General features: G+C 36.8%; 1 protein-coding gene across 4 annotated transcripts in view; it reads right to left on the bottom strand.

The window, feature by feature from the left end:
* HDAC9 (histone deacetylase 9) overlaps nt 1-20,198 on the bottom strand; it is a 719,791-nt gene extending 699,593 nt beyond the window's left edge. For all 4 annotated transcript variants that reach the window (XM_057730709.1, XM_057730710.1, XM_057730712.1 and 1 more), the window contains exon 1: nt 20,152-20,198. In XM_057730709.1, the coding sequence (XP_057586692.1) occupies nt 20,152-20,167 (16 nt within the window). In that variant the 5' untranslated portion in view covers nt 20,168-20,198. The remainder of the gene's footprint in view (nt 1-20,151) is intronic.
* Nucleotides 20,199-27,538: the final 7,340 nt, after the last annotated feature.

Below are 27,538 nucleotides of genomic sequence, written 5' to 3'. Positions count from 1 at the left end.
ACATTTCATCAGAAACAGTATCTAAATTTAAACAAGCAGTTCCTCGAACTATGTAAGTAAGGTGAATAAACTGTCACTGACACAATACATTTTTTGGAAAATCCACAAAATCTCATTAGAAAGATCTTGAAGGAAATGGGTGTTCAAACCAAGGATAAATGTCCAATGGGTAAAGAAAAATGAATACTGCATAAAGGGTTGAACATTTCATTGTCCTAGAAATGAGACTCTTCAATTCTTCCCAAACAGTATAAAACAAACCCAGCTTTACAAATAATCCTGGTCAGTCTCAGTAAAAAATATTGTGCAATAAAATACAGGCAATGTGGATTGATATAGCGACATCAACAAGCATAAACAAGAGCATGGGATTTGGAGTTGATGCTAATTCTCCCCTCATCAGACATGTGACTTTGAACAGGTTTCCTGAGGTTTCTGGACCTATTTCTACACCTGTTCACACAGGTACAACCGGCCTTATGAAGTGGACTTAAGAAACGGCATCAAGAAGGCATTTGATGGGCTCTGTTTTCTTGTCTTCATGTTCATCCATAAAAACTCATACTAATCCCTAGAATTTGAGTTTAAATTGGGAAACAGTATGAATAAGAGGGAAAATAATGGCTAGCAACCTTTCATATTGACAATATATATAACATATTCTGGCTTTATATAGTTTCTACTTCATTTTGTTATAAATCTAGCACAAGAAGAAGATTAACAGAACATCACTCCAGGTCAGACCTAACATGTTTTCCCCACAAAGCAGTAATCTTCAATCCATCTACAGAGGCTACCAAAACTTACATCTTCAAAATTTTTTAAATCCACTATCATATACTAAATGCAAATCAAATATCACTTCAGGGGGAAGCAGGTTGTATTCATAGCCAACGGTAAGGCTGTGAACTTTCCCAGGTTAAATAATTACAGATCAGAGTTCAAGTTTATCTTTTTTCTTACAGGGAAAGTTTTCCTTTCTTCTATGTGGTCAAACAAACCCACATGACTATGAAGGAAACAGGGCTAAAATAGTGACTTTTTTCCTCTTTGATGTTTACAGTATTCTATGTAGGCTTGGTTTTGCAAATATCACATTCTAAGTAATCTAGTTTAACAGAACCAACTTCATTAGAAGTCTTTAACAATCAAAATTGGTTACAACACTGTTAAAATGTTAAGCTGTTCAGGAATGTAAACATAAACTAAGACAAAGTACTTAAAATTTTATTTAAATTGAAGACATTGTTTATGCATACATAAAGAATTTTTTCATCACTTTTCAGAATCATAGGATAACGTTTAACAAAGAATCTGACTTATTTGTAACATTTTCATATATACGTATTTTGCTAGTCTCTGAAATTTTTCTCTTCTGCTTTTTGCAGGACTTAAAGTATTTTCATTACCTAGAAAGTATACCTGGTGAGATGGAGAATCATAGATGCATAGCCTTCTTTTCACACAATGATCTTTGGTGTTCATCAATGATATATGTTGCTTTTATGTATGTGATTACTGTTTTTAAAACATCACTATGATTTTGATTGTTATGATTTTATAATGTTAGGAAATATTTTTAGAATCTAAGAATGGCTAAGCACTTAATTTGAAAAGATGACAATATAACAAGAAGGACTCTGGGTTTTTTTTAATGGCCCTAACTAATAACCATTATTTTCATGAAAGTCAATGTTCAAGATGATTCTCACGATAAGAGACTTTTCTAATATGTATCAGGCAGAAGATTCACCTTTGTGCATTCTTTTTATACTCTTGGATTGATCACTGTAAATGTCCATGCAGGCTGAGGCTCAATTACTTACCCACAGACACAAAATTCATAAACGGTGGAACCTGGATTTGAACCCAGAAAGTATGGTTTCAAAGCAAAACTTGCCCACCCCAAAAAGGAGAAAACTCTCTCTCAGAGAGTATTCAATCCAGCCGGGGAGCCAAGACATAAGCACACAACAAGTTTAATAATAAAGGTAAGAAATAATTCAAGTTAATAAACAGAAGACATGTTCACAATGTGAACTGTGCAGTAGGGATGAGGAATGAGGCCACTGCTGGCTCATATGGCCATGAGAGATGGCTATGAAAGAGGATTGCTGAAATGGATACGGAGAATGGGAAGAATATTAGTAAGTGGGAAGTGTTTCACATGTCCATAACAATAGGAGGAATGTGAGTAAATAATCTGATTGGAGTGAAGAATTTATATTGAAAAATATTGGTGAAGCTAGAAAAATGGTTGAAATGATTGTGGAAGTCTTGGATTTAAGTCTGGAGTTAAGATGTAATTATACCAAGGATTGTGAGCAGGGAAGTGCCCTGATCAAAGGCATCTGAGAAAAGTATTCATGGGTAGCATGAATAGAAGAGTATATGAGGAGGGACCAAAGCTGTGTGTGGGAGGACCAGAATCTACTGGTCAATTTAAACTACTCCTACATTACTCAGGGTTAGTTAAACTTGTCTTACTATCATTTTTTTTTTTTTTTTAAACAAATGCTGCTACCTGAGAAGCACATAAACACAGTTTGGGAACATTTCTAAAGCTACTTCACTCAGATTTGCTTCTGAAAACATGCTGTAGCAGGTGCTGTTGATGGCCCCGTGTACCTATTTGCCTTTACCATTGCAGTATATACTGGCTAGACTTTGATTTCCAACTGCCTGTACCTGTATTTCTTTTCCAGTGGCCAGAAGTGCTGGGGACATAACATTCCCACACCCACCCTAAGTTCTGTCCAGCAGCCCTCAACCAATGACTAGGGTCATGAGTTGGCATATAAATACCTCTGCTCCTGCACTCCTGGGTGCAGTATCTCTGGTGAGCGTGTTATACATACTGTTTCCTTCAATTCCCCAAGTAGAATTAAGCCTTAGTTTTTCAGGGTGGCAACTTACTTGACATCATATCATCCTGAGGGCTGCTTTCCATCCCCTTGCTCATTTCCCTTAGTAAGAGTTTCCTGGAATCTCCTCCCAAATAAAGGATTCAAACTTGATTCCTTTCCTCAGGGACTGCCTAGGGTTGAGATGAACCCAAACTAAAACACATCAGGGTCTTTCAGCCCACTCACCTTGGCTCAAATTACTCTCTTGGCTCTAACTGTCTCTCAAGACCCAGAAAGTACCTCCCTCCACCGCTACTCCAAGCCTCCCTGATTAGCCCAGCCCATTGTGCCAGCTCCCTTTCCTGAACCTTTAAACAGTTACTGCCATTGCCTTTTATTTGTTCTACATCACATGGTGTGTTGTGTGTATGTCTTATCCTCTCATCGACCAGACCCCCAACTAAAGATCAGAAACTTTGCTTCTCTGCACCCTCCACAGGGTAGAGCAGAACTTTCTGTCACTCAAATGGCTGTTGACAACTGCTTCTCTCTGTTGGCTTACAGACCAGAAAACCTGCTGATGAAAGGGGAGTCACACTTTCTCTAGCTTAGAGTTTAGATATGGTTCTCTGGAAATACATGGTTTGGAAGAGTAAGAGCACTTTTGTCAACATATGGCTGAAGCTGGCTCAAAACCATTTGAGGTTTCAGCCAGCAGGAAAAAGAAAGAGCATGGAGAGTAACAAACAAAAGTCTTAAAGCACAGATCCACATCACTCACACTCTGCTCCTAAGAACTTAGTAACATGGCCACACCTACCTCAAACGGGGAATGAGATCTGCAGTGCCTAGTTGGTCAGTCATCTGCTCAGCAACAATTTAAAGTCTCACTCCACAGCTACTCTTTCCCCATCTCTGAAAACTTTACAGCTTATTATGCTAGTTACTTGACTATGTTACAGTGGGGATGAATTTACCACACACTTAATTACATTAACTCATGTTCTGCCCTTTCAGTGAAAAATTATCATTCTTTTAGTGGCTAATTTTTGCTACTGCATCAGTGAAATCATATGCTTTTAGGAAAAGACTAATTGACAAAATCACACTTAATATTGTATGAGGGTGAGTCAAAAATTACCTGCACTTCAGTTATATTAAAACTTCTGTTGGCCGCACTGTCTTATCAGCGCTTTCTGTTCAAGGCTACTGTCTCCCCAGTCAATGCTGTGCAGGTGTGAACGTGTCACATCAGTTCATTTGTAACTGCGGTGCAAGCAAAGATGGATGCCCCGCTTGTGATAAGCATGAAAGAAGAGCAGCGTGCAGTGATTTGTTTTCTGTGGTCTGAGGGTGTAGCTGGTGCTGTTATTTATCGAAGACTTTGTGTGCAGTATGGAGAAAGTGTTTTGTCGCGAAGAAGTGTGTATGAATGGATGGAGAAGTTCAAGGAAGGTCACACAAGTGTTAGCCATCAAAAGGGAGCCAGACGCCCATCCATGTCCATGGATTAAATGCAGAAGACTGCTATCCAAGGGCGTTGTGATCTTGCATGACAATGCATGTCCACACACTTCTTTTTTTTTTCTTTTTTTTTTTGCATTACAAAATTAATTTTTCTTCTTGAAGAGAAGTAGACATATGTACAGGAAGTTATGCCAGTCATATGCGGTTTTTAAAATTATGGGATATAGACAAAGTTGATTTGCTGTAACTTCTTTCTTTTTTTTTTTACCACCAGTTCTTTTACTATAGTTTTTTCAATCATTGCTTGGTTGCCTTAAGTTATTCTTCCAGCAGTTTCTTTTTTTTTTTTTTAACAGACAATAAACAGCATATATTTAGAGTGTACAATTTGGTATCCCAACCTCCCAATTCATTCCCCCCCAACCCTCCTCGCTTTCCCCACTTGGTGTCCATGTGTTTGTTCTCTACACCTGTGTCTCTATTTCTGCCTTGCATTTCCTCTTTCATAGTTGTTAGCATTTGCCTTATGTATTGAGGTGCTCCTATATTGGGTGCATAGATATTTATCATTGTTATCACCTCTTCTTGGATGGATCCCTTGATCTTTATGTAATGTCCTTTCTTGTCTCTTGTAACATTTTTTATTTTAAAGTCTATTTTATCTGATATGAGGATCGCTACTCCAGCTTTCTTTTGATTTTCATTTGCATGGAATATCTTTTTCCATCCCCTCACTTTCCATGTGTACGTGTCCCTAGGTCTGAAGTGGGTCTCTTATAGACAGCATATATATGGGTCTTATTTTTGTATCCATTCAGCCAGTCTGTGTCTTTTGGTTGGTGCATTTAGTCCATTTACATTCAAGGTAATTATCGATATGTCTGTTCCTAGTACCCTTTTCTTAATTGTTTTGTTTTTGTTTTTGTTTTTGTTTTTGTAGGTCCTTTTCTTCTCTTATGTTTCCCGCTTAGAGAAGTTCCTTTAGCATTTGTTGTAGGGCTGGTTTGGTGGTGCTGAATTCTCTTAGCTGTTACTTGTCTGTAAAGCTTTTGATTTCTCCGTCAAATCCAAATGAGATCCTTGCTGGGTAGAGTATTCTTGGTTGTAGATTCTTCCCTTTCATCACTTGAAATATATCATGCCACTCCCTTCTGGCTTGCTGAGTTTCTGCTGAGAAATCAGCTGTTAACCTGATGGGAGTTCCCTTGTATGCTATTTGTGATTTTTCCCTTGTTGCTTTTAATAATACTTCTCTGTCGTTAATTTTTGTCAATTTGACTACTATATGTCTTGGCATCTTTCTCCTTGAATTTATCCTTCCTGGGACTCTCTTTGTTTCCTGGACTTGGGTAGCTCTTTCCTTGCTCATGTTAGGGAAGTTTTCAACTATAATCTCTTTCCAATATTTTCTCAGGTCCTTTCTCTCTCTCTTCTCCTTCTGGGACCCCTATAATGCGAATGTTGGTGCGTTTAACATTGTCCCAGAGGTCTCTTAGGCTGTCTTCAGTTCTTTTCATTCTTTTTTCTTTATTCTTTTCCACATCAGTGATGATCACCATTCTGTCTTCCAGCTCACTTATTCCCCCTTCTGCCTCCGTTAATCTGCTATTGGTTCCTTCTAGTGTATTTTTCATTTCCGTTATTGTGTTGCATATCTCTGTTTGTTTGTTCTTTAATTCTTCTAGGTCTTTGGTAAACTTTTTGATCTTTGCATCCAGTCTTTTTTCAAAGTCCTGGATCATCTTCACCATCATTATTCTGAATTCTTTTTCTGTAAGAGTGCCTATCTCCTCTTCATTTAGTTGTTTTTCTGGGGTTTTATCCTGTCCCTTCATCTGGTACAAAGTCCTCTGCTTTTTCATTTTCTCTATCTTTCTGTGGCTGTGGTTTTCAGTTCCACAAGACGAAATACTGCTGATACTGCTTGATACTGCTGTCTGCCCTCTTGTAGAAGAAGCTATCTAGGAGCCTCCTGAGTGCTTCCTGATGGGAGGGACTGATGGTGGGTAGGGCTGGGTGGGCGGAGCTCAGTAAAACTTTAATCTGCTTGTCTGCTAATGGGTGGGGCTGTGTTCCCACCTTGTTGGCTGTTTGGCCTGAGGCCACCTAGTGCTGGAGCCCACAGGCTCTTTGGTGGGGCTAATGGTGGACTCTGGGAGGGCTCACACCAATAAGCACTTCCCCAAACCCCTGCTGCCAGTGCCCCTGCCTCCTTGGTGAGCCACAGCTGCCCCCCACCTCTGCAGGCAACCCTCCAACACCAGCAGGTAGGTCTGGTTTAGTCTCCTGTGGGGTCACTGCTCCTTCCCCCTTTGTCCTGGTGAGCACACTTTTTTGTGTGCCCTCCAAGAGCGGAGTATCTCTTTCCACCAGTCCTGTGGAGGTCCTACAATCAAATCCTGCTGGCTTTCAGAGTCTGATTCTCTGGGGATTTCTCCTCCCTTTGCTGGACTCCCAGGTTGGGAAGCCTGATGTGGGGCTCAGAACCCTCACTTTAGCGGGTGGACTTTTGCAATATAACTGTTCTCCAGTTTGCGAGTCACCCACCCAGCATTTATGGGATTTGATTTTAACGCGATTGCGCCCCTCCTACTATCTCACTGCAGCTTCTCCTTTGTCTCTGGATGTGGGGTGTCTTTTTTGGTGAGTTCCAGTGTCTTTCTGTCAATGATTGTTCAGCAGTTAGTTGTAATTCCGGTGCTCTTGCAACAGGGAGTGAGCACACGTCCTCCTACTCCGCCATCTTAATCCTATCTGTCCACACACTTCTGCCCACACTGTCAACACTCTGCAAAAACTTCCTTTTGAGGTATTGAAGCATCCTCCCTATAGTCCTGATCTTGGTCCACTGGACTTTCACCTGTTGGTCCCCTGAAAGCAGCCCTATGAGGACGAAGATTCACTTCTGATGAAGAAGTGAAGACAGCAGTGCATTTGTGGCTTGCAGCTCACCCTAAAACATTTTTTAATGAGGGAATATGAATGCTTGTTGACAGATGGACAAAGCATATTGAAAAGCAAGGAGATTATATCGAAAAATGATGTATTTGTCCTTTCTAAAAGTTACTTAAATTCTACAGGCAGCGTGCGGATAATTTTTGACTCACCCTCGTATATGTGGGAAATTGGGACCCACTCCCCCCAAAAAAGTTACTTAACTAAAGTCTTTAACTATTGTTAGCTAGTAAATTGAGATACAGAACCCTGAAAACAGAAAAGCATGGAACAAATATTTATTGAACACCTACCATTCTAAGTGACAATTAATTCAAACAAAAAAATCACTCAGTCCTCATTACACCTCAAACACTGTACTAGAGACTAGACACTGTCTATGCCTTCCAGAAGGTTAGTTTCTAGTTTTACATAACTATTTCATTTTACCTTTACTATCATTTTATAGAGTAGACACTGTAGATGAGGAAACTGAAATTCATAAAGTCAATTTGTCTATGTGTTCTGGAAGGTTAGGCTCTAGCTTTATGTAAAGTATTTCATTTTACCTTCACCACTACCTTACAAAGTAGACATTATAGATGAGGAAATTGAGACTCAAAAAGGTAAACTCAATTTGTAAATGTCACTGAGCTAGTCAATGATATTGTTTATGTTAAAACTCAGATCATCTTGGCTTCAAGATCAATGCCCTTTGCATGATGTCTTGACTCCCAGCTCCAACCATACCACACATTAGCAATGACTTAACCAAAAAAAAAAAAAAGAAAAGAAGAGAAAAAATCACATACTTGATAGCATCATCTCAATTTTTTTCTCATCTGCTGACTGAAACAACGCATAAAAATTACATATGCCAAGTGAGTCCCCACTGGAACCATTATTAGAGAACTGTGCACATGGGCATACGTCACAAGTGGCAATTAAGTGCATAAAATCAGCAGTACTGACCCAAGAGTGTAAACAAACAAGCAGACTGGGGAGTATTACTAATCACATGCACACTGTCTACTTAATTGCAACTTGGGCTCTTAAAGTTAGAAGAGAAATTTCCACTTAAGGAAACTGCCAACTGATGGTGACACTTCTGTTCTTAATATCTGAATACTGTAGATTTCAGAGACCTGCACATATGACTTCAGAGTCATCAAAACATTGAAGTGAATCACTTAGTCCAATGCACATGCACAAAAATACTAAAGTAGAAGATTTATACAAAATCCATCTTCTTAAGTACTGAATTCTGCAGCAGTTAAGAGGGAATAGGAAAACATAGATGCGCTAAGATCTTATCACCTGAGAACATCTAAATAACAAGGTAGACTTTTCCTATTGCATCATTCTTTCACCCTCATTATTGAACAAGAGAACCTGGTAGAGAAGTGGGAGAAAGGGATGGCACCCCTCACTTGAGAGATTTATTTTGATTTCTTTATTTTGTATTTCATGAGTTACAAATAAAGATAGCATGGCAATGCGTTCTATACACGTTTATTGCTGTATATTCATACATACACATACATAAATTCATATCCAACTGCAGGAGTCAAAGTTTTGGTCTCTTTCTACATTTACATGCTTAGATAGTAATATGAAAGAAGGTGTTAAGCTATTTACTATCTCAGTGGGATACTAAATGAAAACTAAAGTCTCTGGAATAAAATAGAGGATTAAAGCACTTCATGCAAAAAAAAACCCTAATGTGTCTAGATTGCTTTTTCCTATAATTATATTCAGTGTAAAGTTAAAATAAAGACAATTTCATGTTCTATCATAAAACGCAACTTCAACTACCATACCATACTTAAATTAACTTGCTCCATTGAGTATACAGACATTACATCTAACCACTTAGACAACATTTCATGATAAGATGACCTTAAAACATTCTGTTGCTTATGTTGAGAAGCTGAAAAGTTCCAATTGAACGTTTAACTTGAGGGAATATTCCTTTAAGCAATTTATACAAAATGAGTATGATGTGGTCTTCAGACGCATATGCAATAAACAGTTTATTTTTTAAAAACTGCACTGTAGTAAAAAGTGATTTTATCTAAAGGACAAAAACGTTTGCATTCCTTAATTTCAGTTTAAAAACACCAAACTAAATTCTTTCACTGTACTGAATTCTTTACTTGACAGTATTTTTCTCAGCATGGTTCATGAAGAATTGTGCAAGCACTTCTTTATTATATTAACTAGAATCCATGATTTCAGAGCTTTCAACTGCTGTTTCATAATCATTAGTAAAATGATTGTTTCTCCTAAAAGTAATTTTTTGTCAATTACATATATGAAATCATGTTTGTCTTCTAAAATATGCAAGAAGAATTATTTTCTGGACTTCCCTGGTAGTGTAATGGTTAAGAATTCGCCTGCCAATGCAGGGGACACTGGTTAGATCCCTGGTCCGGAAAGATCCCACATGCCACGGAGCAACTAAGCCCGTGTTCCATAACTACTGAGCCTACGCTCTAGAGCCTGAAAACCACAACTACTGACCTCACGTGCCACAGCTACTGAAGCCCATATGCCTAGAGCCCATGCTCCACAACAAGAGAAGCCACTGCAATGAGAAGCCCACCCACCACAATGAAGAGTAGCCCCCGCTTGCCACAACAAGAGAAAGCCCGTGCACAGCAATGAAGACCCAATACAGCCAAAAAATCAAAATCAAATCAAATCAAATATAAAAAAATAAGAAATTTTTTTCTGGCAAATATAGACAAGATAAGGCTTTGCCTAGCTTTAATATAACCTACATGTTTCCTTGGAATAGTTTGTATTGTATACAGTTCAAGAATTTTAAAATATATATTTATGAAGATATTTACTCACATTTACTTAAGATGATATTTGCAAACTAAAATACTGAATCAATTTGCTTTTGAAGTATATCTTAATTTTATTTTGAAAAAAAACCCCTCCACATATAATTAATATATTGCTTTATAATCTGATTTATTCTACTTAGCACAGAAAATATTTTACATACTATTAAATAAATTTTTGTAGTGGCTTACCCAACCTGCTTTTAAAACATTTTTCAGTTAATTGTGTTTTTTCATTAAGGTATACGTAAGTCAAAGCAAACCTGATATTTATAGAAGGATGCCTTCCACCAGTTAAAATCAGATCCTATTCTTGACATTGCTTGAAAAAGTCAGTAGAGCATCTAGAGAGAGACAGCAGTAGGAGGAAGAAGACTCAAATTTTAGGGTGGTGATATCAGAGTTCCTGGGAAAGTTGCTTAGTATCTCTCGGGACCTGAAGTATTTTATCTGTAAAAGTCTACGTAATGAAGACTATCTTACTTGTCAAGAAAGTCTCTTGAGAAGGCTTCAGAATTTAATATCTATGACCAAAACATGAAGCTCACTGGAATCCAGCAGCGAAAAGTGTTCGCTAAGGTGAAGGTGAACTGGGATCCTTTCCTCTGTGCAGCTTCCCTCTCCATTAAAAAGCCCCACATGACTGATCCTGGAGATTTTCCTTTGCTACCAGACCAACACTACTTTTCAACCAAGTAGGAGTTCCTTCCAGCTTTCGCTAGCTGGCATCAACCCATTTTTCGAATTGTGTCAAGCCATGCATTTTATTCAATGACAACCTTTCTCGCTCTAATCTCTCAAGATGAACAAATACTTTCTTTTTCTGACTGTAAAAAATCAAATTATGTCACCTCATTTCAAGGAAAAGATCTGCAATGGCAGCCGGACCAAAAACACCATTTGTATGCAAAGAGAGTTAAACAACTTGGAAAAGTACCCTTGCCAGTAAAGTAGAGTGAGGTATCATTAAACACAGAACTAAATTTGAAGCAGAAGTACTAGAAAAAAATATATCTTGAAATGTGATAGGGTCCATTATGCTTCTTGATGAGATTACTTGCCTCTCCAATACATTACCCAAAGTCACTTACAAAACTGAGGGAATATATTACATTGGAATTATCAGAATCTTTCTAAGTAGGTCAAATTTTGAAGCAAAAAATGCTACTAATTTTATGCAGTGTTACAAAAATAAAAAAAATCTTAGGAGCTGTACAGCCAAGGTGCTAATCACTTTAAAAAAAAAATTTTTTTTTTTAAAGTCTTACTCTTGCATAAACATTAAATGTACCACTTTAAAATGCAGAGTCACATACCTGAGGCTGTTCTTTCACTGTCATCTTAATTCAGTTTTTAATAATAAACTGAATTTTAATTATATAAATATCTTTATTCATTTGGAAACTTAAGAAGGTTGGGCTCCAAAAAAGTTAAAAAATCTAACTCTTATCATTTCGAACCAGATTCAGTCCTAACTGTAAATATAAAATACTATTTCTCCTACCTACTGGGTTTTCACTCATGGTGTTGTTACAAAATCACAACATTCTGGCATAATATTTTTAACAAAATTTTAGCTTTCTTATAGGTAAATCTAAAATAGCAGGTTTACTATTTGTTTGTGTAACTTTTCATGTGGGAATAGTTAAAACACCCAGCAGCTATAGCATATGCCTAACTGTGTCCTATACGGAAACATGATAACATAAAAGTTGACTTAAGAACCTAGTTAATAAATTCAAGTGCAAGTTGAATAAAAGAAAGTTAACCACTTTAAAAGCAAAAAGTTCTTCTGAAAATCATGTTAGTAGGAAAGTTGTAAAAATTTAGGTCTTTCTTAAATTTCTATCATTATGTTGATAAAGGTTAGATAAATATGGACCAAAAAGGCACTTGTACAAATAAATAATACTAATATAGACCTGTTTGGCTTATATCTGCCACAGTACCTTGAATAAGTCCTCCACTAACCTCCACTTTAGGTGCAGACATGAAGCCCCCAGTGAAGATGCCATCTGGGAGTGAATGCATTAGGCCAATAATAGCGTATTGTGAATTACTGTGAATAATACAGACTTGACACATTAGCATTAGTAACTAGGGGGCCTCTGAGAAAAGAGAATGTAGAATTGCAACATTTAAATTGGGTGTGAGAGAGGAAAGAGCAGAGAGAAATCCCTTAGGCTTAGACCCTAACAGGTAGGAGGAAGGTTCATAAAAAGAGAAAATCTCAAAAGGCAGAAAAAATGTCTTTAAATAATTTTACACATTATCTAGATCAACTTCTTATTTTGAAGAGGTGAATATTTAGGATCAAAGAAACCAACAAAAAGGGGAATGGCAGCCCTGGAAACAAACATTGCTGATGTCACAATTTTACCTAGCACTGATGTCACTTCTGGTTCTTCCGAGAAAAATACACTCCTTTTCAAACAGGATTAAAAACTTGTTCCAAGTAATATAAAAATTTCGAATCAAAAGCTATCATATTTATCGTCACAAGAATCCAACCTAGTTTTGAATGTTAATCCACTACTATAACGCATAATTTTAAAGAAAGAAAGAGAGGAAGCATGTGGAATAGAAACAAATTGATAAAGGATTTTAAAACAAAAATAAGCAAAAAGCAATAGAAAAAGCTCATAATTTTTTTCTTTAAATCCCACCATTACCTATGGGCATTCTCCAAGCATAAAATCCCTTTTGTCCCTACTTTTCTTCCTTTCATATGGCTTCACTTGCATCCCACACTGAAGACTCTCAAATATCCATCTCCAGTTCTGCCATCTCAACGGTGACTACATCCCTATCTGGAATTGCTGTGAGAGAGCAAACTCTTAGATGACCTGTAGCCATGGCAAAGACAGATCCAGATATTGAACATGGAACTTCAATCTTCTTGAAGGAAGGCAAAGAGTACAAAATCAAGCTCACTCTGTATATTTCTTGTCCCCTGTCTCTTTCTGTACTTCTGTTAATAAAACCTCCACTCTACCACCATGTTTAAAACAGTCATTTTGATCTTAAGCTCATCCTTTATCCATGGATACAGACAGTCACAAAAGAAGTCTACTCCTTTCTAATGATGCCACGTTCTCACCCTTGGTGCAAAGCCTCACAGCCTCATGCCTATATTTCTAAAACAGTCCTTGACCTTGTTTTATTCTTTCCACTCTTCCCCTTGCCAATCCATCCTATAGGCACAGACATTTTTTTTTAATTGTGGAAAAAACAATGGGATCTACTCTCAACAATTTTTTTAAGTATAATACTACACTACAGTATTTCAATTCTTTTGGATAAATACTCAGAAATGGGACTGCTGAATCATATGTTAGTTCTATTTTTTAATTTTTGAGAAACTTCCATATTGTTTTAGATAGCTGCTGCACCATTTTACATTCCCACCAATAGTGCATAAGGGTTCCAATCTCTCCACAACACCATCAACACTCGCTATTTCGTTTTTTTTAAAGTCCATCTAACAGGTGTGAGGTGATGTATCATTGTTTTGGTTTGTGTTTTCCTGATAATTAGCAACAGTGAGCATCTTTTCACATACCTGCTAGCCATTTGTATGTGTTCTTTGGAGTAATATCTATTTTAAGTCCTTTTAATCAGGTTACTTGGTTTTTTTTTTTGCTATTGAGTTGTAGGAGGTCCTTATATTTTTTTGGATATTAACTCCTTATCAGAGCTTGCAAATATTTTCTCTCATTCCACAAGTTGCCTTTTCTCTATTGATGGTTTTCTTTACTGTGCAGAAGCTGTTTAGTTTGATATAGTCCCACGTTTTGCTTTTGTTGCCTGTGCTTTTGGTGTCATATCCAACAAATCATTGCCAAGGCCAATAATATATTATTTCTTTGGAGCTTTATAGTTTTAGGCATTATGCCTAAGTCTTTAGTCCATTTTGAGTTGATTTTTGTGTGTGATGTAAGATAATGATCTAATTTCAGAGACATAAGTATTTAAAAACTCTAATTCATACCTTGCTTATATATATATGTAGTAAAACTTTAATACAAAAGTTAAATAAACAATAAACAAAAATTCAGAATCATGTTTGCCTTTGGGTGAGTAGGGGGGGTGAGGAGTCACACAGGAAGCTTCATTAATAATAGTCATATTCAACTTCCTAAATTGGTTATGTGTCCCTAGTAGTTTATTATATTTTTACATATCTCCACACAACTTTAGATATATGAACTATTTTATAATAAACTGAAAGCAAAAATGCTTGTTTTTAAAGAAAGGAATGGGACATTTTAGGGTTTTTAAAAATGAATCTAAATAAGTTTCAAAACTATTTTTTAACATTAAGACTTCCTTATATACTCTTTAGCATAGGAACTAACTCTGCTTAGAGGTTCCAGCTCTGATGTAAAAAGTGTAACATCCATTGGGTGGAGCACTGTCTTCTACTTCTAACCGTATAGATGAATTCTGTTAAAAATTAATTCTGCAGAGGCAGTTCATACAAATGTACTTTCCTTTTATTGATTTACTTCTTTCTACCAAGTCTCAGGATAAAAATGAAATTCAAAGATTCCTTACTGCACAAACTTACTAGTAGACCATGAAAAACACAGTAAGAGATCCCCACTCTTTTGCAGAAAAACTCAAGAACTACGACTGCCGACACCTCATGGGTGGCACTGAACAGGTCTGCATCATAGCCAACATCAGGTTTCTCAACCCAAGCACTATTGACATCTTGGGCCAAATAACTCTTTTGTTTTGTGACGATGCCCTGTGCACTGCAGGATATTTAGCAGCATCCCCAGCCTCTTCCCACTAGACACTAGTAACATATTTGGCCCCAAATGTGACATTCAAAACTGTCTCCAGACTTTGCCAAATATCCCCAAAAGGTAAAATTGTTCACAGTTGAGAACCATCTATCTATGTGAATGGGCACCCCTTCCAGGTGCCCTCAGCAACAGTACCTAGCTACCTTGACAATGAAAATATAAACATGAAGAAAGGGCTGAGTTCAAGCAATTTATACTTTAGGGGAAATAAACGTAGACTGGCATAAACAGTTTATTATTATTTTCCTGAATACTGTACAGTTACATGAAAATAAAATAAGGAAACTTATAAATGTATTGCCACTTAGGAAAATAACATGATTCTTAAATAGAATTAATCTTATGTATTTATTGAATTAGTCAATAGTAAAATTGATTAGTCAGTATGTCAAAATGCAATAACATCTTATCTCGAGTCCCCCCCATCCTCCCCCTCCCAGTCCTCTAAGGCATCTTCCATCCTCGAGTTGAACTCCCTTTGTTATACAACAACTTCCCACTGGCTATCTATTTTACTGTTGGTAGTATATATATGTCTGTGCTATTCTCTCGCTTCGTCTCAGCTTCCCCTTCACAAGGGAGGGAGGGAATACGGGGATATGTGTATAAAAACAGATGATTGAACTTGGTGTACCCCCCCAAAAAATAATAAATAAATAAATAAAATTTTAAAAAAATGCAATAACATCTTAAAGAAATTAAATGTTCTATTTATTGTATGCCAGTGAGTTCCGCATTACCAAGTCCCGTGATGTTTTTTGATAACTTATTAGCTCTTTAATTGGCATTAGATATGGGTAACCATTCATTTCTCCTGGATAGTCTGTGCTTTCTGTTTTTCTCTTCTCTCTAGCTACTACTTATTCATCTCCTTTACTGTCTACTTTTCCTCTACCTGTCTTCTAAATTTTGGAGCTCCCTTGAGTACTGAGTCCTCAGCTTTTTTCACTTCATACCATCTCCCTAGCTGATTACATCTATTTCTATGGCTTCACATACCATCTACATGTCATCAATTGCCTACTTGACATATTCCCTTGAATCTTTCAAAAGCATTTCAATTGAGATGTCCAAGACTGCTCTGCTTCCAATTCATCCCATCTTCATATATGACAATTTCCTTGACCCAGCTGCTCATGCCACAGAATCAAAATTGCCATTTTCCTCACTCTTACTTTTACATCCAATTCTTCACCAAATCCTACTGATTACGCTGGATCTCTCAACACTGTGCACTGGCACTACTTATTCTAGGCTACCATCATTTCTATACTAGGCTACTCTAAGGATCTTCTAACCTGTTTTCATGTGTCTTAATCTTGCTTCTGGAGAATCTGTTCTCCACTCTGTAAACTAATTTAAAAACAGTATTCAGATCATACAACTTCCTGTGTAAACTTTCAATCACTTCTGATTGCACTTAGAATAACATGCAAGCTCGCTACCATGACCTACTAGGCCCTGAACAATCTGAACTCTTCTGCTTACCCTTTCAAGAAACTTTCCCCCTTTTACGTGTTTCAACCACACTGACCTTTACTCTCTTTCTCAGAGATGCCAAGCTCTTTACTACTTTGGCACATGCAGCTCCCCTGACTAGAAGGATCTTTCTGCGTCATTTAGGCTTATCTTAAAGTGAACCTCTTTTGAAAGAGACTTTCCCTGAACCCCAAAATCCTATATGACATGTTATATAACTATTTACCATGTATCATATCATATGATTCATACAACACTTCTAGGAGCTCGGTATCATTTTGCAGGAAAAGAAATCAAGGCTTAAGAAGGTTAGTAAGTGACCCAAAATCACAGAGTAACAGGATTTGAACCATGGCTCTCTTATCTCTTACGCACACACACATTGCCTTCCCCAGTGTAGTTGGTCCAAGGAGGATAGAATATATTTTATGAACCATAGCATCACTCACTTCATACAACTTTGTTTCACCCACTGTTCTGTAAGCCTTCTAAGGATAGGAGCTGTGATTACTGATCACTGAAACTTCGGGACAGGTGACACTAAAAAATGGTGACTAAATGGCTGAAGGAACAAAAAGGAGAGAACTCATCTCAAGGAAAAACAATGTGTTAGTTATTTAAGACTTTTAATAAAACATTTAATCCCCAAACAGCAGTGACATAAAAGCAGGATTAATGTTAAATAATAGGACAGAAATGCAGGATTTGGGACCATGGGAGCATTAATATTCAGTCATCCAACGGGGGTGACCAAGCCCATCAGAAATTACATTAGTGCATAAAGGGGACTCTGACAAGCTAAATGGCACTTCTGAACCTGTTTCTAACCATAGATGGATACAGAAATTTCCATACCAGAATCCTACTTTTCTAGTTGTGAATCATGTGTTCTTATGAGGTAAAGACATTAGAGGGAAAAACCAAAAGCAAAACCAAAAAAAGCAACACAGTTAATAGAATGATTCTGGAAAGAATGGTCTGCAGTCGCCAGTACTAAACTGTGTCTTTGCTTTCTCCAGAGTGTCTCCAAGAACGCTTTATAATAACGATCCCTTCCACTTCACTCCCTCCCCACTTGTAGCCTTAACTCCATTTATCCCCCCACTTCTCTGCAAAAAGAGAGCAGGATTTCAAATATCTTCCAATGTTTCTATAAGGAAAGCTTGGCTGACTTTACCAAGATGACAAAAGTACTGTAGTCAATGAAGGAAAGATAAAAGTAAAGATGAAAGACTGCTGAATGTATCCAACTGCCTGATAAGAGAAGTCAATCATTTTATATCTGTTTTCATTTTTAGCTGGAAATTCCAGACGGTGTCCCTTTCAGTGAAGAAAACTTAGTTTAAGCACCATTACTCCACTGAAAAGAAAAAAAATTCTCCCAAGTTGTGAAATTCACCTCTCCCTTCATTCACACGTTTGGTTCTATTTTTACAGTTGTACCAGTAATCTAAAAGAAAAAGCACTGAAAGTTAATTCCAGGTTTCTAAAACATATGACTGTGCATGTCCCAGTTCTCTGCAGTACCTCCCAGAAGATTCAGCCAATTTTTATTTCTGCAGCGCATCACCGTGTTTATCATTTGTTTTACAACAGCACTGCATGTTCTAGAAAACTGACTTAAATGAATTTTACCTATCGTTTACAAAAACTCAAGAGAGACAAATGGCCTTAAAAACAAAATCTACCACTGAGGCATGGTTAATTTAGTAACAGAGCATTTCTTTTTTTACCCTCTCAGTTCCATATTTACTTCATTACAGTGGTAACTCCACCCCAACCCCCACTAGCCTCTGTATTTGTCAAGATTTCTGACAAATTTCCAGCTTATAATTAGGCATTATGATAATTCACTGTGGGAAAACTCTTACTAGACAAAAGCTCTTCCATTCAACTTGCTTTAAAGGATTACTGATGACTTCTACCTTCAGGAAGGCCACAAGCAAAATTGCGGATGTATTTTCATTGCACATGTATGAATAAACAGATTTCTTATGGACAAATGCTCTAAGAAGTGGTTAAGTCAGACAGAACTAGAACAAAATCCTGGCTGTCTCTTATTAGCTGGGTAATCAAAGTGAATTGCTTAATCACTGTGCCTCCCTTATCTACATTATATATGTTAGCTATAAAAACATCATCCAGTGTAGTATCAGGCACATAGTAAATGCTCAATAACAGCAGCCATTAGTATTTGTGTTAAGACTATGGAGAAGTAACAGAGTAGGGAAGGTCCTCACCTCCCCATTTGTTACCATCTTTACAATTTGTCCACTCTCATTGCTAGTGAAAAAAGTATCTGGGCAGGTTTGGCCCTGGAAGGTGGAGTCAAGCCTGGAGAGCTCTGTCTCTGAGAGGAAAGGACATGAGCTCAGATGGGAGGCAGCATCCCAGGCCCAGCAGGGCTGCCTAAACCCCACTACAACACACCCCTTTGCAGAGGTTAGAGGAGCTCATGACTCTTCTCTCAGATCGACTATTCCCTGCTCTGTGAGCTTAGACAAGTTTCTACTCCTTCATCTTCAAAGTGAGAGAATAGACAAGACCAGCTTTGACGTTCTTTTCAGAGAGAACTAATTCAGAGTTGGTGGGGAAGAGTTTTCAGGACCCAGGAGCTAGAAACAGATCTCAGTGGAGATTTTTCTTGGCCTCACATCATCAAATAACCAGGAGAAAAACCATGGTCAGGAGACATCCAAGTATACTCAAATATGCTTTTGCTTGAACACATCTCATTCCCACTATCCCTCATAATTTCAGCAAACAGCTGTGGGACTAACTTTACAGTGAGCACACACTCTCAGCAATTTGCAAAGTCTTTACAGGCACTGTCTGTCTCCTAACCTCCATTTGTCAGGTGAGGAAACAGAGGTATAGAAACATTGTGAAACTTCCACAAGGACACTGAATTGCAATGAAACCAAAATTTGACCCCAAACAGTCTGGCTCCAGAGTCCATGATCTGAATTACTATCCTCTACTACCACTCCTACTGGTAAAGCAACCGCTGGAAAACTGGTCTTGCTTTCTCTGATTCAAAATTGAATTTTCTGTAATAATATTTCTCTAAAACTTACATTACTGAGCTGGTATGAGCCGTTAGGAGATTCCCACTCACTTTCATTTAATGTTCACATTGGGTGCATTTCAAATGTTGCAATTCAACTAGACTAAAGTGCCACAGAGCTGTGGAAGAAACAGCATGGGTGCTGACTTCAGAACTCTTCAAGCTGTGTAATAGGTGCATGAGGAATCTATACACTGTTCACTCTACTTTTGCTTGTGTTTGAGATTTTCCATAATAAAAAGTTAAAAGCAATAAACATTTCAACCACAGAGAAGATAACCTTAGATCTTAAGCTGTTCCTGGATCCAGAAGGACATTTGAGTTTAGTAAGTCAATGCCTCTACTGACAGTTCCAAAGTCTGGATTTCAAGAACTGAGGGTTCAGGAACTTACTTGTCAAAAATTTTACAAATAAAAGACTCCTCCCCTCAGAATATTTTAGTCTTGTCTACCTGGAACAATAAAGATATTCCCGGAGTTGAATCTTTTGCTCACTCGAATGTTTGTTGTTGTTAGAGCTACGGCTGCTGATCGGCTGCTGACTGGAAAAACTTTTGCTTCCCTCCTCGTAACAGGTTTATCTTTCCACAGCCTGCAAATTACTAAAGACTATTTGCGTAATAAAACTTTAAAACTTCCACCCCAATATCTTTTTCACAGTTCTCTTAAAAGATTAAAAGAAAGAAACTTACCCGTTCTGTTGTGCATTCCCTCTTTGCCAAAGTGTGCTGTGGTTTCGAAAACGAGCCCAGTCCTTCTGAACTTTTCTGTATCCGTTATAATATTAAAGAGCCACAAGGAAGGGAAGTGGTTAGTCAACTTGCTAATTTTATCAGTCCCTCCCACTGGTTAAATAGTACCTGATGCTACAGAGAGAAAATCAGTTTTCCAGCTCACTTCCCTGCTAGAGCACGACTTTATAAAAACAGCATAACTTGAGGGGAAAGACAGTGATGATATCTAGTTCGTAGATGTGAGACAGTTAATGAATGAACATTTTATTAGTATTAATAAGAAGCCTAACAGATGACAGAAACTAGCGATTCAACAAAATGAAGAGGGGGAGGAAAGAAAATGTGTGTCAGCTCCATACTCTACACAAACTCCATCAGTTGGGTGGGAAAGGGAGTGATATTTAATGCAATCAGAGGACGTGTGGGAAGTAGCTGGTGTTTCGTTTGTAGATAAATTATTCTGTCTGGAATGCAGCCAGTTTACCGGATACAGATACAGATACTTCCACAATGTGAGGCCCTGGCCCGGATGATTCTCTTCCTCTGGAGTTGAGCAATTAAAACACAGGACAAAGTTGTAGATAAATGCCTCTGGATGAGGGAAAATTAAATGTCCTCTGAGGAAGCTGTAAACAGTTTTCTAGGTATAAATATCTGCAATAAATGAGAAGAAAATGCAGGACCTGAGACACATTTTAATGAAATAAAATACTTTTTATCTGTTGCTCCAACTCCAAAAATTGCAACGTACAAAACATTGCCACCCAAGAACCATTAGCAGCCATAACTGGCTCCCACTAACTGTGGACAAGCATATTTTGAGCACTGCAGGGCTTCCCATCTTTCAAGAGAAAATAACTGGATTTTTATGTGAAATCTCCTTTGTAAAAACACTAGCAAACACTCTTCAGATTACATAAAATTTGTCTGCAGGCTGACATGAGCTCTGCTCTAGGTATTAGCTGCTCAATAAAAAAAATACTGTAATGACGTTTACAAAATATGTATTATCAAAGATACAATATTCAGCATAACACGCAGGTGACCCGAGACTTGGGTCTCATCTTGTAAAAACATTTATAGATAATGATACAGAATAGACTCAGGAATTCTCCATGAATATTTTTTTTCTATTTTACTGTTCAGTATTTTCTAATTTTCCCAAAATGAACTACGGTTTTACAGAAAGAAATAACTGCTAGAAAGTTTTTAGGTAAAAAAAAAAAATCAGAGGAAAGTAACTATGAAAAGCTCTTTGAAGATATTCAGAAAGGACCACAGTTGAAATGGACAAACAAATGAAATATCTCTCAAATACTCAATTCTGCTCCATCTCGAGCACTGGCTAAAGATCAGATGTAAAAATTAAGCCGCCTGCAGATAAGAAGAGGGTTGTACCCAAGTAATAGGATTCATTACCTTGTGTTCCAGATATATAGGTCATTATTTTATCTCCTTTATTAGATAGCCAGAGCTCACAAAAGTTGCTAGTTCAACATTATTGGGGAACCCAGAGTAAATGACAAAATTACCAATGGCCCAGTATAAAAGGAGATATGAAAAGTTATCTTATAAGCCTAGTATCATGCAACACGTCTTTCTGAGGAAAGCAACTCAAATGTAGTCTCTTTAAAATGCTTCAAGCATTTGATTAAACTTGCTGCTAAAGTGATTATTTTAGCCTAGATCTTGCTTATTGACATATATTCAAATACTTTTTTATGGTTGCCATAAGAATACAATATATCTAATGCTTGCTGAAAAGAAAGGGAGACCATCCTGGGGTCCATGTGTATGTGTGGGTGTGGGTATGGGTGTGTTTGTGTGTGTGTGTGTGTCTCCCTCAATAAATATAACACAAAGTATTCAACTTCAATAGTGATCAAATAAATACAAATTATTAAAGATTAACATTTTTACCTATCAATTGATGCTAATACATGATGATGACAGTATATGATGTGAAAAGGACTCTCATATACTACTGACAGGAGTGTAAATTGGTACACCTTTCCTGGAGAAAAAAATTATCACAGTATATCAAGAATTTATTTAAAAGTTCACACTATTTGAGAGTGATGGTGTTTCTAGGAATCACTTCTGAAGAAAAAAATTTAAAGATGTGGATGTTGATTTATGTAAGTGAATGTCTATCTCATTGTTATTTTAAAATTTGAACAACTGCAAACTGTCTATATCCTGAATATAAGATGAATAATAAAGGAAATTATGGTATAATTATAGGATGGATTATAATACAACTTCTATAAATCATGACATTAAAAATATTTAATGACAGTAAAATGTTCATAATACAATGTTGAGTAAGGGAAAAAGATACAAAACATGTATGTATTATTATCCATATCTTGGAACATAAACACACACTCCACTCACACCTTCACACTTCCCATATAAAACGTACCCATATAGTAGATACAAAACAGAATTTTTTAAAAAGCCCAAAATGTGAAGAGGGATTATATTTCTGAATGGTATGATTATAGATAAATTTTATATTCTACTTTTTATCTTTATTTTTTTTAAATTTTATTTATTTATTTATTTATTATTTTTGGGGGGTACACCAAGTTCAATCATCTGTTTTTATACACATATCCCCGTATTCCCTCCCTCCCTCAGCTCCCCCCCCCCTCGAGTCCCCCCCACCCTCCCAGTCCCAGTCCTCTAAGGCATCTTCCATCTTCGAGTTGAACTCCCTTTGTTATACAACAACTTCCCACTGGCTATCTATTTTACAGTTGGTAGTATATATATGTCTGTGCTACTCTCTCGCTTTGTCTCAGCTTCCCCCTCACTCCCCGCCCCCCCAAACCTCGAGTTCTCCAGTCCATTCTCTGCATCTGCGTCCTTGTTCTTGTCACTGAGTTCATCAGTACCATTATCTTTTTTTAAAAGCAAGTTTTCTACTTTGAACACCAGGGCAAAAAAATAAATCTGAAGACATCAAAAATATTTGCAAAAATATCTGTACTTTTCACAAGTGCTAGAATCTCATGTATCACAGTGCCCTTTAATTGATCTATGGACCAATTTTATGTTATTGTCACTTTAGCTTTGTGAATTTTTGTTTTTTTCCTTGATAAAGTGAAGCCTGCCTACCAACCCAGAATATTTAGGCTGAAATCAGCCTCATGTTAATGAAAAAAAGATTGTCAGCTGGTCATCTTTTTAGTTACTTCACAAGAGATTCAATTACTGAAAAATAGACTGCTACAATTCACATCCAATTTACCACAAAACTAATAAGCAAAATTTTACCTGGGACAATAGCAATGCTGAGTACTAGATTTAAATCAAGTGAAAGAGAAAGTAATGCATCTTCATCTAGTCTCCATAATACCAGATGCTTGAAACTTTTAACTCATTTAATTATCACAACAATCCTGAAGGTTCGGATTTCTTATATTTATTTTACAGATGGAGAGACTAATTTATCCAAAGACTAGGTAAATTGACTAAATGCTTATATTTGGTAAAAGGAGGACCAGAACTGACTACAGATAATTCTGTAGTGCCAATGTCCAGCACTATACAGAGAGGTTTCTTTTGAAATCCAGATAGTTCACCTGTGGTAGTCTTAAAATTACAGACAACTTAAAGAACAAAATCCTTGAGGATCATGAAATTAAGGAGATTAAAAATGAGAAATAAACATGCTTTTCTCCTCTGTAGTGACTACAGTGAAAGGTTAAATAAGAGCTAATAAATAATTGGAAAAAGTATGCAATTGAATATATAACTGAGGCCATCTTTTCTGAACCAAGAGTCAGGACACAAGATCTAAACATATGAAATAGGAGTAATATAAACGTGTGTGTGTGTGTTTAAATTGACATCTTACATATTATTTGTAAATGCCAAATAAAATTCATAATTATTTGTATTGATTTTAAAGGGGTAGTCTTAATTATCCTACAAATAACATTTGATGACAAAATCAAATAATACAAAAAATATATGAGGACAAAAGTAAGAAATGCCTCATAATCCTACACTGCAAAAATATTTGATAGTTAAGTGGGAGCTTCCCAGACTTCTTTCAATTCACGTACATAAGATCATAGTAGCACGTAAGAAAATGAAGGTTGGGTATGTTGGCCAAGCTGTATAGTTAGTGAATGAGGCAGGGTTTGAACAGATATCTGTAAAACTGTCACAGTAATGGTTTTCTATCTCCTCATTTTGCCTGGGATGGTGGAGGGGTAGGTGGAATACTCCACAAACATGGGAATTGAGAGGAGGTTTGTTCTGATTTGTTTTTAATACTTTTCCAAAATTCAAAGTATTACATGGCTGAGCTTACCATTTACTATGGTTTCCCTTTGAACAAATCATTTAATTCCCCAGGCTGAGTGTCCCCATCAATAAATAATGGTGATAACTCCAAAAGTTCTGAAAAAGTCTGACTCAGTGACTAAATGGACTTATATCTCAGTACTTGAAAATCTCTGTTTTAGAGCAATACAGCATACTTGACATAAAAATTCAGTGCTATCCTTTGGAAGTGTAAATAAAGAATGAAGACATATGGCCACGTGTACCGACAATCCATTCTGCAAAGAGCAATGATAATCATTTCACCAGATAACAGTCAGCTGTTGTACTTTCTGCTACATAAACTTGGTATTCCACCAAGTTTAAAAGGAAATCTCCAGCTCACCTTTGATTTACTCTCTCTCTCTCCTTACATTATTACTATGCCCCACTACGAAATGTCTCCCTATGTTGGGCTGAAATGTATTTTGCGCATTAGGACGTCAAGCTTCAGATAAAGGTCAAAGGGTTTCACATGCTCTTTATTCCTTTCTAAAACTAGTGCTTAAAAATTATCCAGAACTTCTAACAATTCTTTCGGCTCTAATTCCAAGAGTGAGAAAATTTTATCATTCAAACAGTCCTGGTGCTGCTCACGAGGAGACGGTGCTACACTAAGTGAAGTCATGCCCTCAACCAGGCAACAAAGAAGAGGGAGTGCCCAGGCCCCATTTAGTTATAGACTCACTGCACAATGCAGTTACAACATCCTTTTGCCTGTGGGATATAAAGGGATAAGTTTCTCATCAAGTCACATACAGTCGAAGTGAACTGAACTCTTCAAGACGTTTTCACCAAGTGATAATCCCTTTCCCTCAATGCAAATACGTGACTTTCCTTTTTGGAACGGGTCCTGGGACCTTGCAATGTCTTGTTTAAGAAAAATAATCATGGTGTATCACTCTCATCTATTCCCCTAAGAAATGAAATATTTTCATTTCTCAACACTAGGGAGCCTTGGCCACCACATCAGGATTTTCCTGAGAAATATCCATAACATATTAACACTAACTATATTGTCTTAGGAATATCATTAAACACTCTGGCCTTTATTTCTCATTTATAAAATGGAGCTTATAATGCCTATTTCACAGAATTGCTGTGAATATTCAATAAGGTCAATTATATAAAAGGCCTTCATATAGCGACTGGCAATTGTAAATGGCCCCAAACTGAAACCTACAATTATTATAACTAGTCAAAAACAATATTTAAATAGTTTTCTCCTCCCCATTCTGAGAGGGATATTATAAAACCTTTTCGGGGTGTGTGTGTGTGTGTGTGTGTGTGTGTGTGTGTTCTTTCAATATATTTAAAGGTGGCTGTAGGCTCATTTTGGCCTTTTTTCCAGCAGTTTTACTATACAGTTTTTAAAATCCTTTTAGGATTCATAATCCTATTGAATCAGGAGTAAAACTTGTACTTAGATTCAGGAAAACAATTTTTCAGCAGTAGCCCCTTCAATTTTTAATTACTCCTTCTTCCCTCTCCAAGTTCACTGTTATTCTCTGATTTTTTAATCTGGAAAGCGAGTCAGGGTACATTATTTATGTTATATTCAATAGGGAGAAAAAGAAGAAAAGGAATTTTATTCAGGACACTAACTCTAACCTTGAAATGTTATTTTCTGAACATTTGTTCTGCTCACTGAGCAAATTTTAGTCTTCAAGTCAGATGTCTAAATACAGTGCTTGAGCTCTGCTTAAAGGCTAAAAATATAGACTTCTGCACAAGGTGATGGTTACAAAGGAAGGTGTTTAGAATATGGTTCAATAGAAGCTAAGGCAATTGAACATTAGCTATATAGTTCAGCCAGAAGAATTTCTCATCTCCACTGAAGCTCTGGAGTCAAATCTTAGGCTATTATTCTTTGAAATACGTTTTACTTGAAAAGAGAGTCAATTAAGTAAGTGGTTTCCTGAAATCCTTCAGCAGGTGCTCAATTTTCACCATTTGAAGACTGGAAGTCATGGAAGCCTTTATCGGCCTCTCTCAAACAGAGTACCAATAAAAGCATGCTCCGCAAAGCGTAAGTCTGAACAAGAAGAATGGCCACAAAGCCCATGCAATATTCTCATCTTAACAGAAATTTATTAATAGAAGTCAGTGAATAGTTATGCTGCTTACTAATAACACAAAACACATGGTCACCATCTAAAAAGTTTATTATCCTTCAGGAAACATATATAATTGCCTGATCCTCTTCCAGACTTACAGACAAAGCTCTGTTCCATCTATAAGCTCAAATTTGGTCTTCCTCAGGCATATCTTCCTGAAAGTAAAGTATCAAGAAGGTCCAGATGGAAATAGCAAAATAAAACAAAACCCTGAAATGGATAATCCTGACTCTGTTTTCAAGTGACATGTGAAGTCCATTTAATTTTTAAAATATTCCTTTTGAGAAATTGGAAAAGATAAAATTGGATAAAGAAAGGGAGATTAGAGTACATAAAATTTTTGATCTGCTCATGAGCAAATACTGCATGAATAAATGATTGAGCGGAAAGTCATAACAATATTAGAAAATCTCAATAGGTTCTTTTATTATCCAAATCCCTCTTTAAATATTTATTATGTGTAAGTTTCATGAGGCTAGTCTGTCTTTTTCAATACTTTATTCCCAGTGCCTAGAAACATATCTGACAGAGGTAGTTCCTTAACAAATATTTGCTGAATGGATGAATGCATTTTCATTTTATTTTTATTTCCCTTCTTACCTTTCAATCATTTTTAAGGGTGATTCATAATTATTCTCCTGAACCTCTGAGAATTCCCCTTTCAACACTAAGAATTCCCCTCTAACACTAGACAGAGGAGATAAGTGAAAAATGAAGTCATAATTCCTTAATAAAATTTTCATGCAAGAAATAATATTTGACCAATTTACACACAGTACATGAATTAAGCCTTTGAGAAAACTAGTTTCTAGGCAACGACTGTCCTTATTAAATGGGTAAAATGCGAATATACACACATACTGGATATACATTTGGCATCAACCTCATCA

This window comes from Hippopotamus amphibius, chromosome 4 (assembly GCF_030028045.1).
Source record: "Hippopotamus amphibius kiboko isolate mHipAmp2 chromosome 4, mHipAmp2.hap2, whole genome shotgun sequence".
Lineage (NCBI taxonomy): Eukaryota > Metazoa > Chordata > Mammalia > Artiodactyla > Hippopotamidae > Hippopotamus > Hippopotamus amphibius.
The sequence above is the reverse complement of the archived record's forward strand: the minus strand, read 5'-3'. Positions and strand labels throughout refer to the sequence as shown.